A 15,748-nucleotide genomic window follows, 5' to 3' on the forward strand; every position below is an offset into this window, starting at 1 on the left:
GACTGAAAGTCCAAAACCTTTGGTTGGGTTCAAAGATTTTGGTATGCAAATGGACTCTTCTTCTGTGGTCAGCCGGACATTTCGTTTGGTCAGTTTCAGACTCGTGTGCTCGCGTTTGATTAGACTACGAGAAAGTGAATGAATACAGAAACACCAACATGAGCTTTAGCAATGTTATTAATTAGTTCCATAATAAGAACCGTCTTCCCCACTCTAGCTCCTACTTCCCCCGAATAGATTCGTAGTTGGGCCGAAAGAAGGTTACTTAACACAGAGATCGTTGGTCAAGTTGATTAACCTTATACGTTGCATCATAAGACTCCATGTGAAATCTGCCAAGTTACATGTGCCAATAATAAACTATATCAAGCAACATCTCAATGTTTCACCTCATAATCACCCCTTAACCCTAACCACCAACGAAAGTGTATTTTTCTATTCGCTTTTTTACGTCAAAGCAATCGAAAGTAGGTCACAACATATTTCTTGAGAATGTCATGTGTTAGGTTAAGGAAAAACGAAACTATACCTAATATACATTGGCATGGTGTTGGTGTTCATTCTGTTTGGGACATGGCTAGGGGAGACCTGGACACAAAAGTTGTGCAATTCATAGCAACCATATATTTTGTGTACTCATGATAAAATTCATCCCCAACAAAGGAGACGTAATTGTGGATGCACCTCGTTGTTGTCAACGTGTAAAGTGCAACAATATAGTTTAGTTGCACAATATTTTTGTTCCTTTGCGTCTTTTGAATAGACATACTCGTGTTCATGAGTAAACTTTCATAGATTTGACTAATACATAGTGTGGATGAATGTCGAACCTTTCTTGAGACAGTGTATCAATTACAACTATTATGGATCAAATTGATGATGAGCAAAAGCAAAAGCGATTAAAGAGAATAATGGATTAAGGCTACTTAACCACACCGAACACCTGCGAGCAATGGACATGAAACAAACATACTATCATCATTGACTTATGCCACAGAATATTAACTTATATTATACCTTAGTTGTTGAATAATGATTATGGAGAAGAAACGTTAACATCGCCCGCAAGGTCTCGATAACATCTCGAGAAAAAGGGGGTATTTTGTAGCTAGTCCCCACCAAAGTCTCGATAACTTCAAGTAAAAATGGCGAAACACACTGATGGTGACACAAAGAGGAAACGACCCGAGGTGGAACTACCATCCCCCACACTGATTGTTTCCTACTCACCTCCCACCCCCCCTTTGTTGTAGGCCATGGGATTCAACTCATACTGGCCAGTGATGAAGGGCACTAGTTTATAGGTATAGGTACCTACTTACATTAAGTAATCAGTTTGAAATGATATGTACATAGTCTCATATTTTTTAACTCCGTCAAAGTGTGATTCCTCGATTTATGCATAAACCACCTTGTATAGTCTTTCTGTAATAATCTCTCGTAACTAATGGGAAAGTAGCTTCTTTTTGGGGGGAAAAAACTCAATACTAAAGGCCTCCAAACCACCACGTGACATAGATCATTGTGAGTTTGTCCTAGTTCCTAGATTTATTGGTTTCCAGTTATCCAACCCTTAATCCACTCAAATTTAGTTATAAAATTGGTTCATAAGGTTATGCTTGCAATAAAGGAAAATATTAACACGGAGGTTAGATCCCAATTGATTTTGTGATTTGTATAAAAAGATCCACCATTAATATAACTGTGTCGAGAGAAATGCATGAAAATAGTCAAACAAGACAAGCAAGATTCTTCGAGAGTAGACTCTCGTGAGTCGTTAGCTTCAGCAAAATATTACAATGCTTTCATTGACTAGTCACCCTAACAATATATACTCACAAGACATTTCATGTTAAAGTACGAGATGAAGAGCATCATGTTACATAATACTATGATGTTTACGCAACCAAATAAATTTAGATGTTCTTGTGGGGGATTCATTAAACCCAAGCGAGTGGATTTTAGTTTAATGTCCATAGAAAAAAAAAACCACCATGTTTTTTTTGTTTGAGGTCATTGACACTTGGACTTCATAAACATTGTTTGCATATAGACATGGCTTTATTTTCTAGTACACAAAGGTTGACCAACATAAACTTGTCACCATGGTAACACAAATGAGGGGATGTGGTAAATTGTATCCTTCTAATGTTTTGGTGAATAAATCTTTCTTGTGGTCTCAAATAGAAGAGCCCGCGTGCGACCAAACTCCATCATTGTCAACCAAAGGAGATATAAGTACACCGATTGGGTCCATGGTGTGACATACTAAGTATCTAGGTAGAGAAAGGCTTTTGTTCATTGATAGCATTGTTTTGATAATGAAGAAAATATTCACTTGTGTGAGAGGTGTGGGCTTGTTTATTATTAGATCATGAGAAATTCCAATGTAAGGAGGGCTAATATTTTATTTTATTTTTTAAAGAAAGATACACCTTAATATATTACTTGAGGAATGTACATAGAGAAAACAGAAGGGGACATTTCATGTCACTTCTATTGTGATACAAAGGCTAGTACCAACATATGATCAAACAAATGATATCATATTAGTATGTAAGGAGGGCTAATATTTTGTCCTTTGGAAATAAAGTTAATGTCTTATTTGGGATCATCAATCCAACGACATAAAGAAGTGGCAAACACTCTTAGACAAAATACAAGTGGAAGGATGCTTGTGGAAGGCGCAACATTACAAAAGAATCAATCACGAGTTTGAATTGCATCCTTACTAAAGAATCAATCACGAGTATGTAAGGAGGGCTAATATTTTGTCCTTTGGAAATAAAGTTAATGTCTTATTTGGGATCATCAATCCAACGACATAAAGAAGTGGCAAACACTCTTAGACAAAATACAAGTGGAAGGATGCTTGTGGAAGGCGCAACATTACAAAAGAATCAATCACGAGTTTGAATTGCATCCTTACTTCATGAAGAGCTTGTTGAGACAAGATGACAATTGAAGTTGTGGCGCAATTCAAATGAATGGACAATATAATAAAAGATGGTCAACTTGCAAGGTTTTTAGACTAATCATTGTCCTCGTGTAATTAGCGAAAAAGCAATTTGAGTGACCGAGATTAGGAGCACATATCATATTGAATGCCATCTCAAGATGTACCTTTGTGCAATGTTTTGTTCTCTCCCTCACTCACTCACTCACTCACTCACTCAGTGTGTGTGTGTGTGTGTGTGTGTGTGATTCTATTTGTATTGATGTGTGTCATATCATCGTAGGTTGCACATCAACAACTTTCTTAATTGGAGATCCTTTTGATAACTACATCTTTGGACCTTGATCCGATCATATATTTGAGGAAAACCATTTGGTTCATTCTCCTTACCAACTTCTCCATGTATTGTTTTTTCTATGTGTACCAATGTTAATATAATTGCAGGTCCATGGGAGAATCACACATAGTGCCTCAACTTCTCGATAGACAACTTCTTAGAGAGCTTGGGTGGTTGGGGGTACGTAGACATACAACCGAAGTTCAAAGATACCGATCGGAATGTTTGCATTGCATCGTGATGAGGAATCGGGGTAAAGTATAGAGGTACAAAAACGCACGGTTTGCGATGCACATCAAAGAGGGTCTAGGGATATCGATGCACTAGGATAGTGATGGTGTGTGTCAAGGAGGGGTCAAACGATCCCGATTGATCGATCAAGAGATCATATGGAGAGATTACATATGTATTGAGACAAGGCCAAATTGCTATTGATTATGTGAAGGAGGGGTTAGAGTATCCCGATTGATTGATCAATCGATCATATGGAGAGATTACATATTGGATTGATCGAGAGGTCGATCATATGGAGAGATTACATATTCTTGATCGATCATATGGAGAGATTACATATTGGATCGATCAAGAGATCATATAGAGACATTACATATTGGATCGATTAAGAGATCATATGGAGAGATTACATATTGGATCGATTAAGAGATCATATGGAGAGATTACATATTGGATCGATTATGTGGAGACATTACAGATTGGATCGATTATGTGGAGACATTACAGATTGGATCGATTATGTGGAGACATTACAGATTGGATCGATCAGAGATAATGTGGAGAGAGAGGACCAAATTTGCGATGGCATTATGTACATATGTACATATATATGCTAAGGTACACATCACCAAAGCATCCACAGAGAAAGAGTAGTCTGAGCCTCCTCCTGTATAGCAAACAAAAGAAAGAATGGCTGCAGGACTCGGAGCGATGATGGCCTCCACCTTCTTTCTACCCTCTCCCTCTCACCCTCACCCTCACCCCCCCTCTGCAACTCGGCTTGCTCCCTTGTCTGTTCGCTCTGCTTTCAATCCTCGCCCTCCCATTAAGAAAACATCTCAGAAACCAACAGTCGTCGAGGAAGACATCTATAACATCGACACAGGACCTGAACTCTCCACCAAAGAGGTAAGCACACCAGAACAAACAACCCCCCCTCCCCCCCCCAAAAAAAAAAAAAAAAACCTTGTTTCGTTCTTCCTTACCGATGCATATGCTATTTTTGCTCATTGGAGGATACTCATTTCATTCATACATGCTTACAATGTCAGAAAGGTCTACACTTTGATGTTGTCCTACCAAATGTTCTGATTCTAGAGTCTCTGGGTATCTTGGTATTATGTGGAAAATCAAAGCTTGGGTCTGTCCAATGTCATGGATTCATTGGCCAAACTAACTCTTGATTGTTAATGTCTCGGGATATAACCCTATCTAAGAAAGGGGGAATGTTATTTGCTCAAGGGAACCATCTCCATTCTCTTACTGTATACCGGGTCTCTGTTGCATAGAAAATTGAGCTCGGCTGTGCTCCAAACACGTTGCATGCCAGGAGATGCTAACATGTGATTATTAACATCTCAATGTGTAGCTCTACTGGCGACAAAGGTGAGCGCTGCACAATTGCAGTTGTTTCAAACATTTTGTATGTGATGTGCCTACACTTAATTGCTAATGTAACAATATATATCCCTGCTTAAGTAGGGGGAAATTTATTGGCATAATGAACCCATCTCCATCATCTTTTACCATTGTACCAATGTTCTCATTGTAGAGTACTGGTCTCTGGTACATTGACAATCAATCTTGGTTCTATCTGGATTGTGGTTTGTGCTGCTAACATTTGATTGTAAATGGTGTTTCCAATTAGGATGTTGTAAATTTCATCAATGCTGCAAATAATTCTTGCTACTTCAATTATTTTTATATTGTGTTATCTGTTTAAATACCAATAATGAATGTTTGTTTTCAAAGATAATTGAATTGGCAGGTGTTCAAGTTCCAAAACGTTTGGTGCAACAACTTCAACAAGAGAAAAAGAAGATAAAAACTAAGCCACAGAAAGAAGCCACTCCTGTTAGAAAGACTCACAAAATTCTCCGGGTAAATGGTAGATCATTTATCTTCTTTGTTTGTGCTGCACTATTTGCTTGTGGAGCAATTTCTTCTTCATCATTGCTAAATGTGTAAGCTTACTTTCAAGGAGGTAACAAGTGAACTATATTAATATATCATGTGATGAGAATGGTGTGAAAATCTTTCTGATATATCAAATAGTATACTATCAATGGCTTTGAATGAATTCAAATAGAATATATCTTTATTGTCCACGAGGAAGCCAAATTTGACCTATGGGACCAAATCAACATATCGTCTTGTATGTGACTCCTTCCTAAGAAGGGGATTACTACTTAAAACTCCGTATTTGAAAATAATGCACACACATATGTGCTCACCCTGGAGTTTTGAGTATGAAACTTAATTTATCATGCCCATCTGGCATGTCACCATACTTCTCATGAATTATCTTATATTTTGAGCTTGCAAGAAGTAAATGATATTCATTCTCCACTAGGTTTTCATTTCATACCTTGTATATCTTCATATTTGGGTGATGATGCCATGATGCTACCTCAACACTTAACTTGTGTGAGCGAGTTTGAAGAAGTGTTAAGGCTCTTCGAGAGCCAAGGCTCATGGGGGTAGTAAGCTGCAGTTGGATACATTTTGAGATTTTTACCTTGTATTGGGCTCACCATTGATGGTTAGCATTTGCAATGTTATATTTCATTTTTGACATATTAGTATCTTGCCACTTCATTCTTAGTGCCTCTAATAATCTGTCCTCGATGATCACATACTTCATAGCATGTCCTGAGAGCCCCAATAGATCTTTTACCCCCCATATGTGAAAACCATTTTATAACGTCAAGCACCTGACCAGATGAGAGAATTTTTCTCTTATTGTTTTTTTTACCTTGCATCCTATATTCCAAGTCTGTTTTGGCAATCTTTGATCGAGCATATTCTTGACCTTTGTGATATACTCGTACACTCTTTGCATGTCTAGTACTTCTTTGGGCTGAGCACTTGTCTTAAATAGCATGACAAGATAGGACGTTGGGGATTTAGCTCCTGATTGTCTATGTAAGAACAAATTCTGAATTTCTCTATTTTATTCCATGCACTAAGCAAGATGGTCTCACTACACACTTCCACTCTATGTAGCAACAATTGGGCCACCATAGCATTGCATAAGATTAATCTCCCTACCCATCCTCAAGTATCAGTTTTGTTGCATTGATTCTCAAACATATAATAACTGTTCCAACCTGCTTGAAGTCTAGACTCATAACATAAAATCTACTTACTGATGGGACATTAATACCAAGATATTTCAAGATTTGCACTTGTATTGGTTCTCCCTTCCATGTATGGGTGGGCTAGTGTCTTGGTTGTATTCCCTTCATTCTCATCATTTTTGTTTTTTCTACATTAACAGTCAGCCTGCTGATTTGACAAAATGTTTCCAATACATCAAGTACGTGTTTCATATCATCCAAAGTATATGAGAATAACACATCAGCAGCATATAGGAGTATTAAAATAATACTCTTGCATGAGTATTGGGCCATCTAGTAATCCTTCTCTTCTTTTGCAATCTTGTTTCCTATTTCTTCATGATATATTAGACTGAACCCAGAGTTTGCCCTTCTGAATATAAAAATTAAAGTGATTCATATGGAGTGTACAACCATCACTTTCATCAAGCATAGCATAAAAAAGCTCTATGGCATACCTACTGAGGACATCATACCCACCACGACATGAATGATTGTAAAAGAACCAATTGACAAATTCAACTGTGATGAGAAGCAGAAGCAAGCCAATATATATCAAATAATTTTAACAAAACACAGGAAATATTGCTGCCTTGGAGCATATCCAGGAAGTAGCGGAAAGGCATACATTCATAAAACCATACCAAGGGTTAATTTTTGAATATAAGAGCCAAAGAAGACTGCCAAAAGAAGAGAAAAAGTGAAACATATTTTGGAAAGGAAAAGTGTAAACGAGAATAAATTGATAACATAAATGTACATGTGAAAAACCAAAAAAGTAGTATTTATAGCCCTAGGGATGTAAGATGGGGACATATAGTTCATTGGGCAAGAGTACTGACACCCCATACCATGGGGAGGCATCCCAACCTAATGGAACCCGTTTCTGATTCTGCTTTCCTCCTCGTACAACCTCCCACCAACCACAAAATGTGTGAATGTGTAATATGTTTGTTGTCATATTGGAACTTCACAAACCGTTGCATATCATCTAAAATATGAGAATAACACATCATTGGTCATTTGATCACACTAAGAGTAATTATGGAAAATCAACTTCAAGGGAAACATTATATCGTTGTTTTGTGGACTTCAAGAAAGCTTTTGACACTGTACCAAGGAGTGAGCTTTGGAAAAGAATGATCAAGATTAGAATGCAATTAGAACATGAGCATTTGTAGCACGATTATATGAGCAAGTTAGATGCCAATTGAAAATGGATAGTCTTGAGCAACATTGGGTTCAAGCAATGGTGTCCAATCTCCCAAATGACGTATTGGAAGGTTTGTGTTCATATATGTTCTCATAACATGCAAAGAGGGCAATTATCTAGTTTAATTTAATGAAATGTATTGTGGTAATGGGGCATACTGGATTGTATTGTCACCTATGAGACCTATTAGATTCCATAATGCGAACACAAGCAGTCACCTTAGGCTAGGAGTAGTAATTAAGAGTGTCACTTGTGAATTGACACATCAACTGCTACAGTGCATGTTTTGACATGGCTGATGAAAGCAGAAAGAGTTGTGTATTAATTTGTGCCATGTTGAGCATACAAATTGTTATATCATAAATTATGCAGTGCCATCTCTATTGTATGTGGATCGATTCACTGATCTCTGTTTTCTTCCAGGTTATTTCAGGAAAGGCTAGTGGTAAGAAGTTGCTGTCGGTTGCTGACAGCAGTGTCCGGCCAATGATGGAAATTGTTCGTGGGGCGGTATTTGACATGTTGCAGGTGGCTGTTGTCTAGTCATTATGAAGAATCAATGTAAAATGATGTCTTATGCTCAATTCTAGGCTCGAATTCATGGCTTTTGTTTTGTTTTGTGACATTCTAGGCTCGAATTCATGGCTTCAAGAGTTTCACATCTAGTGGCAGATGGCTGGATCTATATAGTGGCACTGGCTCAGTTGGAATCGAAGCTCTCAGCAGAGGATGTACCTCAGTAATTTTTTTTTGAGCTTAGAAAATAAAGCAGTGTGTTGTCTTTACATTCACATAAAAACAAAAAAATCAGCCGTTTGACAAAAGCTTGAAGTTTGGTATGGGATTCTAGGGCCTATATAGTTATTTGTAACGTACTTAAGTAATTCTCTTCTTTTCTGCCCTTTGGAAATAAAGCACCGTATGTTAAGTTGTCCTTAAATTCACATAAAAACAAATAAATCTTGTGACAAAAGCTTGATGTTTGGTATGGGTTTCTGGGACCTATATAATTATTTTGTTATGTATCTCAGTAATTTTCTTCTTTTCCGTCCTTCGAAAACAAAGCGCAGTGTGTTAAGTTGTCCTTATATTCACATCAAAACAAATCATTCTTGTGACAAAAGCTTGAAGTTTGGCATGGGATTCGTTTGACCTATATAGTTATTCGTATCTGTGGGTTCTCTAATGGATTGCAGGCTTTTACATTTCTGACAATAATTTAGTGCGAGTAAATGAAAAAAGAGTATAGAAACGTCTTGGGCTAAGTTTTTTATTATCGAAGTTCATTTATTGATCCTTGGTGTTTCTGAAGCATATGTATTACTGTTATGATAGAACAGGCACACTTTGTTGAGATGGATCCTTGGATAATAGCAAATGTTCTCAAGAAAAACTTAGAAAGCACAGATTTTACTTCTAATTCTCTGGTGCACATTATGAAAGTCGAAGCATTTTTGCAGCGTGCGTCAAAAATAGGTATTGATTAAAATCACGATTTCTTAAAAGAATATGCTCACCTCTTTGAATTATTATGGATGCTGTTAACTTGTCAACAATTCTATTCGTTTTTTGTTGATGTATTTGATGATGTTAATTGGTTTTAGGTGTGACTGAACCCTTTGATTTTGTAAGTGTGACTCCTCCTTATGAAGAAGTCAATTACACTGAACTCTTGGGTCAACTTTCATCCTCATCAGTTTTGGGGAAAGATACATTTGTGGTATGTCAAATAAATAATAAAGTCAAGCCATGAGATATTAGCAAAGAATAAGAGAAATCTTTAATTGTTTTTGATACTTTAACAATATTAATTTTTGGTACCCTCGCTTCAAGAGCATAGTTGCAGAAAAGGAAGGAACATGTATTCATTAGGGGTCAAGATTGGCCAATGGGACAACTCATGGTTACAAATATGAGTAGCTTCAGGTTATCAGTACTAAAAAAATAAACGCTCTAGGTTCCCTAATGCTCTATGATAATGATGTTAATGTGTGATTTGCCTTTAATATGGTAATGATTCTCGACATGGTTTTACAAACGCGAAGTGCATAACTACTATGTATGGTATGAGTAGCGGTGAGATATCCAATTTTGGTTGGTGTGGTGGAATGAAGCAATGACGAAGTACATTGACTGCATCTTGGTGTCTTGATATGATAACCAACATTACATGCCTTGTATCCCGGTACTTGGAGTCTCCATTGTCTTTGGCATTCTCTGCTCACCCATGGTTACTCCTCGTCTCATTGTCAGTAAAGATGATCATTTGTTGGAGGACGGTGTACTAGGTGAAGAGTGGCATAATTGCCCCTTATGTATTTTAAGGCTGGACATCTACACACCATGTGTTCCTTGCTCTTGACCTCTCCTTGAGGTAACTTGGTGTCTTGATATGATAACCAACATTATATGCCTTGTATCCCGGTACTTGGAGTCTCCATTGTCTTTAGCATTCTCTGCTCACCCATAGTTACTCGTTGTCACATTGTCAGTAAAGATGATCATTTGTTGGAGGATGGTGTACTAGGTGAAGAGTGGCATAATTGCCCCTTATGTATTTTAAGGCTGGACATCTACACACCATGTGTTCCTTGCTCTTGACCTCTCCTTGAGGTAACTTGGTGTCTTGATATGATAACCAACATTATATGCCTTGTATCCCGGTACTTGGAGTCTCCATTGTCTTTAGCATTCTCTGCTCACCCATAGTTACTCGTTGTCACATTGTCAGTAAAGATGATCATTTGTTGGAGGATGGTGTACTAGGTGAAGAGTGGCATAATTGCCCCTTATGTATTTTAAGGCTGGACATCTACACACCATGTGTTCCTTGCTCTTGACCTCTCCTTGAGGTAACTTGCAAAGACTGCTGACCCTAGGTATACAAAGTGCTCCAATGCATTGATCCCTAGCTGGTGTAAGGGACTTGGAGTTGGTCTGTTCAGAATCTCAAGTTCTTAGATATCTAGATTTTTTAGTACCTATGTTTCGTTATATTTATTTTGGTTTGTTGCTCTCAAAGAAGAGAAAACATTTTAAGATGTAATCTCTTCTTCAGTCTTGTAGGCTAGTTTTACCTCCAATAGATATTAATATAGATTTCTTTCAGAGCTCTTCTCAGATATTCAAACTCTAAGAGGGGAACTCCATATATTTAGTAGACGTACACCTCAACTCTAAACCCTAAATCGATGAAAAGTATCTGTCAAGTAGTTTGAGAGTTCCAAACTCTTGCAAGGGAGTCAGATGTGCTTGGAGGCACATACCTTAATCACATGGCCAACCATAAGCTAGTTTACTGATTCGGCATTTCCTAGTTTGATCACTACATATTGACAGGGATGGGGGATGTTTTTGTTTTAGTGCATTGAGTGTCTTGCTTTGTTCATCAAGTTTGTAAACTTAGATATTTGGCAACTGATTCCTAAATAACGCTAATGAATTTATTTTGCAAAATAAAGCATGACATTAAAAAGCAGAATAACTGTTATATGCTAATTAGGTGCAAATGAAAAGATTGATTTCAATTCTCAAGAATTTCATTCCATGTATTTTATGGTTTCATTTTCAGATTGTTGAGTATCCCTCTGAAGTGGATATTATTGATAGCTGTGGCCCAATCAATAAGGTATTTATATTCTCTCCCCATAGCTGATTAAGCAATTTCTTTGAAGATAGTATTCTCAATGATATGTCATAAACAGTAACATAAATATCTTTTGAAGCTAGATTTTCGCAACTATTCTGTTTGAATGAGCAGTTACATAGTTCTCGTATAAAAGAACTAGAATCACTATTGTTTATTATGGTTCTTATGTGTAAGTCTACATGTAAGGGTATGCATTCAAGCATTGAAATGGAACAAATTATCTTAAAACTGAACAAAAATATGTAACTTATTATTGTTCCTAAAGGCTAAACTTTTCTGCAACTATCTGATGAGAGCATGCAAGAAAATTTGATTTTCTGTATGCATTATTGCAGATTATACATAGGAGATATGGTCGAACACATGTGGCAATCTATGGCCCTGAGTGGGCAGTACGGTTATGATTGTTATGTGGGTAAAGATCAGCATATTATATATACAAGCATAGCACATATTAAGTTGAGCTACGGAAAAGCTATGGCCATGATTGGAAAAACCAACTTTCTCACAAATGCAGAGATCTCTCTGAAGTGACAAACACTCTGCCGAAACCTGAAAGATGATGGCATCCCATTTGATCAGATCTACTGCCATCTTAGGCTTCTGTTTCGAATATATCCTCATTGTTATACAATTCAAGGCTCAGTTCAGTGAAAGTTCAAACTTGGGCCAATTGCAATCTGGCGTTTAATGTGTTGCAATCACTTTTTGCCTCTCAACTATGGCCTAAATGATTACATCCTCAGGAAGATAGAGCGAAAACAGGTGCATGCATAGTATTAAGTATTATGCATGGTGTACGAGGATTACTTTTTTCTCTAATAAAATAATAGCAAATGCTTTGAAAGGTTGTCTAAAAGATCTTGAATGAGTATTGTGCTCATTTCCATGTAATCTTGTACTTTCATATTTTATTGCTACCCATGGATATCTCTGGATTTCAACATAAGGAGTGTTTTGGAAGTTTGTCTAAATATCTGTAGTGGGTCTTTTGTGCTCATTTTTTATAATCTTGTACTTTCCTCTTCTTTTTGTTACTTGTGGATGAAACAACCTTCTTGACATCACTTGGCATATGTTGACATCTCTTGATATGTATGTAATGTTGAGGAGACAACCTTCTTCACATCCTGAGCTATAAGCCTATATATACCTATATATACAATCAATTTTTATGGATGAAGCCAGATTTGTCCCCTGCTTATTCTTCATTGCATACCTTGCATTCTAATGCCGTAATGTTGCTGCAATGTCTAACTTGTATGAGTGAGTTTGAAGAATTGTGAGGGCGTTGCATGAGTTAAGGTTCACAACTGTGACAAGTTGTGGTTGAATATGTTTTGGCACTCTTGCATTATACTGGGTGTTAACTGCGTTGATGTTATGGTGGTCTAACTATTACTTTATGAAGTGGAAGCATAGATTTGACACTATTGAATTTAGTGTATGGAATAAGATAGAGAAATCTCAAAAAATGTTCATAAGGAGAATTGAGAGTCAAATTCTCCACATCCTTTTAGGTTATGCTACTAGAAACAAGTGCTTGCCCCATATCTTAGGTTGAAAAGGGTATGTGTGTGTATTACATAAGTAAAAAATATGTCAGATTACATTTTGTCAAAACTTGCGTAGAACATAGGATGTGACATACAAAAATCTAATAAGAGCAAAATCTAATAGGTGCAAGACATCAAGAAAAGTTTAAATGATGATAAAATATATTGAAGCTCTCGGGTGATGCTTCGAAGCAAGTGATCATCAATGAAAGGCTAGTATAGGCATTGAGAATAAAATGGCAATATGCTAAAAATTCAAAACTAGAATATCACCTCACAAACAATCCTTCTATACCTAATTATCACTTTGGTTGCGTTGAATTCTAAGATATGTAAGAATTGGCCTGAACTTGCTTGAAGTCAAAACTTACAACATACACTATTTGTTTGTTGTTGGGACATCGTCACATCACTACCAATATATTTGAAACTTCGTATCACTTGTATTGGTTCTTTGGTATATTTAAAAATGGGACAATTACTTGGTTTAATGGCCTTTATTGTCACAATTTTTGTTTTGTCTACATTAAAAATTTGCTCACTCATGTGGCAAAATGTTTCCAAAACACAAGCCTCATTATATCAGAAGAGCACAACATCGTTTGCATAAATAAGTTTTGGGTTCTTTAGTTTTTCTTCTTTTGTAACCTTCTTTACTTTTTTTTGTTTACCACATCAATCAAAGAATGAGGGAGAGACTTTGCTTGATCTACATAATACTTGGAAAGTATTTGTTAGTTGGAAAGAGGCAAAGCCAGGCAAAATGGTTTCCTTGATTCTTGTAAGAAGGATGGTTTAACCCTCCTTCGTGGTGCCTCTTAGATAATGAGAAAGCTTAGGCTCACTTGACACATACCTACTCCATGAGTAAGGGCTACATTTCCTAAATAAAATGAATTCCAATATCATATAAAAAAAACTTTGACACTCTTCATTTAGTCCATGTGTTTAGCAATGTGGGAGTATCCAAAGGTCAAATATATAAGAGGAAGATCTTTCTCTTTCTTTTTTAACAATAAAAACAACCAAGAGATATCTTTTCTTTTCATCCAAAGCTCTAATCAGTAAGAGGAAGATCTATCTCTTCTTTTTGCAATAATAGGTTGCAGGGATAGTTCTCTAGAAGACTCGTAGCATGATTAGGATGTAGTGCCCGGAATTACAGGAAAATAGAATATGAAGCCATGACCACAATGATAATGAGATATTGTAGAACATCGGCTTTTAGGGATGCATTGATTATAGCCGATGACTACAAAGATGGTGGGGAAGGAAACAATACTCGATATCCAGCAGTAAATGTAAACTCATTGGACAGGGGTAATCATTCTGGTCTCGGGATTCATTGAATCCTTCATCAAATTTCAACCAATATCTAGCTTGCTTATATAATCTTGCTTATACTTTTATGATTTTTTTTATTATCTCTACCATTGTACCCCAAAGCTCACTTGTATCGTATCAAAAACTTTCTTGAAGTCTACAAAACAACAATGAAGTATTTTCACTTTCACTTGAAGTTACTTCCTTCCATAAGCACTCTTATTATGATCTAATGATGAAGAGTGGAATATTTTGTTCAAAAGCTTCCTTGCCATTCTCATTTGTCATGACTTTCAACTCATCAATTAATCTTTTCTGTACCATAAAATTTGGCCATAACTAAGCTAACCATATGATTGTACATTGGATGTATACTTGATTTTTATCTCCTCCTTTGTGGATTGGTTTAATCCAAATCATGAGCCAATATTTTAGAAAGAGTTATTTTATTTTTTTCCAAAAAAAAACTAGAAAGAGTTATTTAATAGCTTGATCTTGGTAGTTGCTATAATATGTTGGAAAGTGTTGATCTTGTCCATATCAAGAGCTCACTTGTCATTAATATATTGCATTTGGTATGTTGTAATTCAATATATTTTTTTGTTCCTTTATTAAAATCTCCAGCATCAATGCATGTATTATTTAGTGTTTCAATACTTTCTTTCTTTTTTCCAAAAAAGAACTCCTTCCATTAGTTATAAAATTTTACAAATGAGATGATTATGTATAAATCCATGTAGGGACACGATAGTTCCATCTTATGTGGATGCCCACTGACTCAAGAAAGGGAGAGGATGACCATTGTTGGATGAAGGTTATTCGTTGTCTTTCAACTCCATCAGAGCTACCCTTGAGGCCATCATATTGGCTCTTTAGAGTGGTTACAATTTCACTCCATATCTCTTGCAGTAACATTGTTGGATGCGCGGTTTGGTTAGAGAAGACTCGTCTACACCGTTGTTTCCATGGAATCCAAAGAGTTATTGGGTTGACCAATTCCAACACAACTTGAGATTTGTCATTAAGAGGAGTTGAGTGGACATTGTCGATGGTGGAATAAAAAACCTCTTGTGCTTTTATCACCAAAGTCATCCCCTCCTCTTGATGCTCGTATCTGCCAACTGGGGTCTGCCATGATAGCCAACATATACTTCCCCACTTGATTGAGCCTTGCACCTGGCATAATTGCAACAAGCGGCCAACCCACCACCATATTCAATGGGCCATTGGGCAGTCCCACAGAGTGTGTCATATTGATTCTATTGCATTTGGACACTCTACACAATTAGGAGAGCTAAGGTTCCCATGTTGCCATGCTCCCACCAGTAGTGACTTATGTATTAATAGCCATTGGAACGTGG

General features: G+C 36.8%; 1 protein-coding gene across 1 annotated transcript; it reads left to right on the forward strand.

Annotated features, from left to right (window-relative positions):
* The first annotated feature begins 4,192 nt into the window (after positions 1 to 4,192).
* On the forward strand, positions 4,193 to 12,575 carry LOC147855557 (methyltransferase). Its single transcript, XM_087330211.1, has 8 exons — positions 4,193 to 4,436; positions 5,280 to 5,408; positions 8,283 to 8,387; positions 8,491 to 8,598; positions 9,200 to 9,335; positions 9,464 to 9,579; positions 11,431 to 11,487; positions 11,844 to 12,575. The coding sequence occupies exons 1-8, from the start codon at positions 4,218 to 4,220 to the stop codon at positions 11,910 to 11,912; spliced, it is 939 nt and encodes a 312-aa protein (XP_087186337.1). The 5' UTR covers positions 4,193 to 4,217; the 3' UTR covers positions 11,913 to 12,575.
* The last annotated feature ends 3,173 nt before the right edge of the window (positions 12,576 to 15,748 follow it).

Source organism: Azolla caroliniana, unplaced genomic scaffold (genome assembly GCF_043228905.1).
Source record: "Azolla caroliniana isolate FFs.n. ecotype wild unplaced genomic scaffold, voAzoCaro1.0.p SCAF_14, whole genome shotgun sequence".
In the NCBI taxonomy this organism is placed as follows: Eukaryota; Viridiplantae; Streptophyta; class Polypodiopsida; order Salviniales; family Salviniaceae; genus Azolla; species Azolla caroliniana.

What these genes read in the sequence shown, in the direction of transcription:
- LOC147855557 (XM_087330211.1), top strand. Translation starts at nt 4,218, where the DNA reads ATGGCTGCAGGACTCGGAGCGATGATGGCCTCCACCTTCTTTCTACCC. An exon ending in CTGAACTCTCCACCAAAGAG is followed by an intron (nt 4,437 to 5,279) that starts GTAAGCACACCA and finishes TTGTTTTCAAAG; the next exon opens with ATAATTGAATTGGCAGGTGT. An exon ending in GCAGCGTGCGTCAAAAATAG is followed by an intron (nt 9,336 to 9,463) that starts GTATTGATTAAA and finishes AATTGGTTTTAG; the next exon opens with GTGTGACTGAACCCTTTGAT.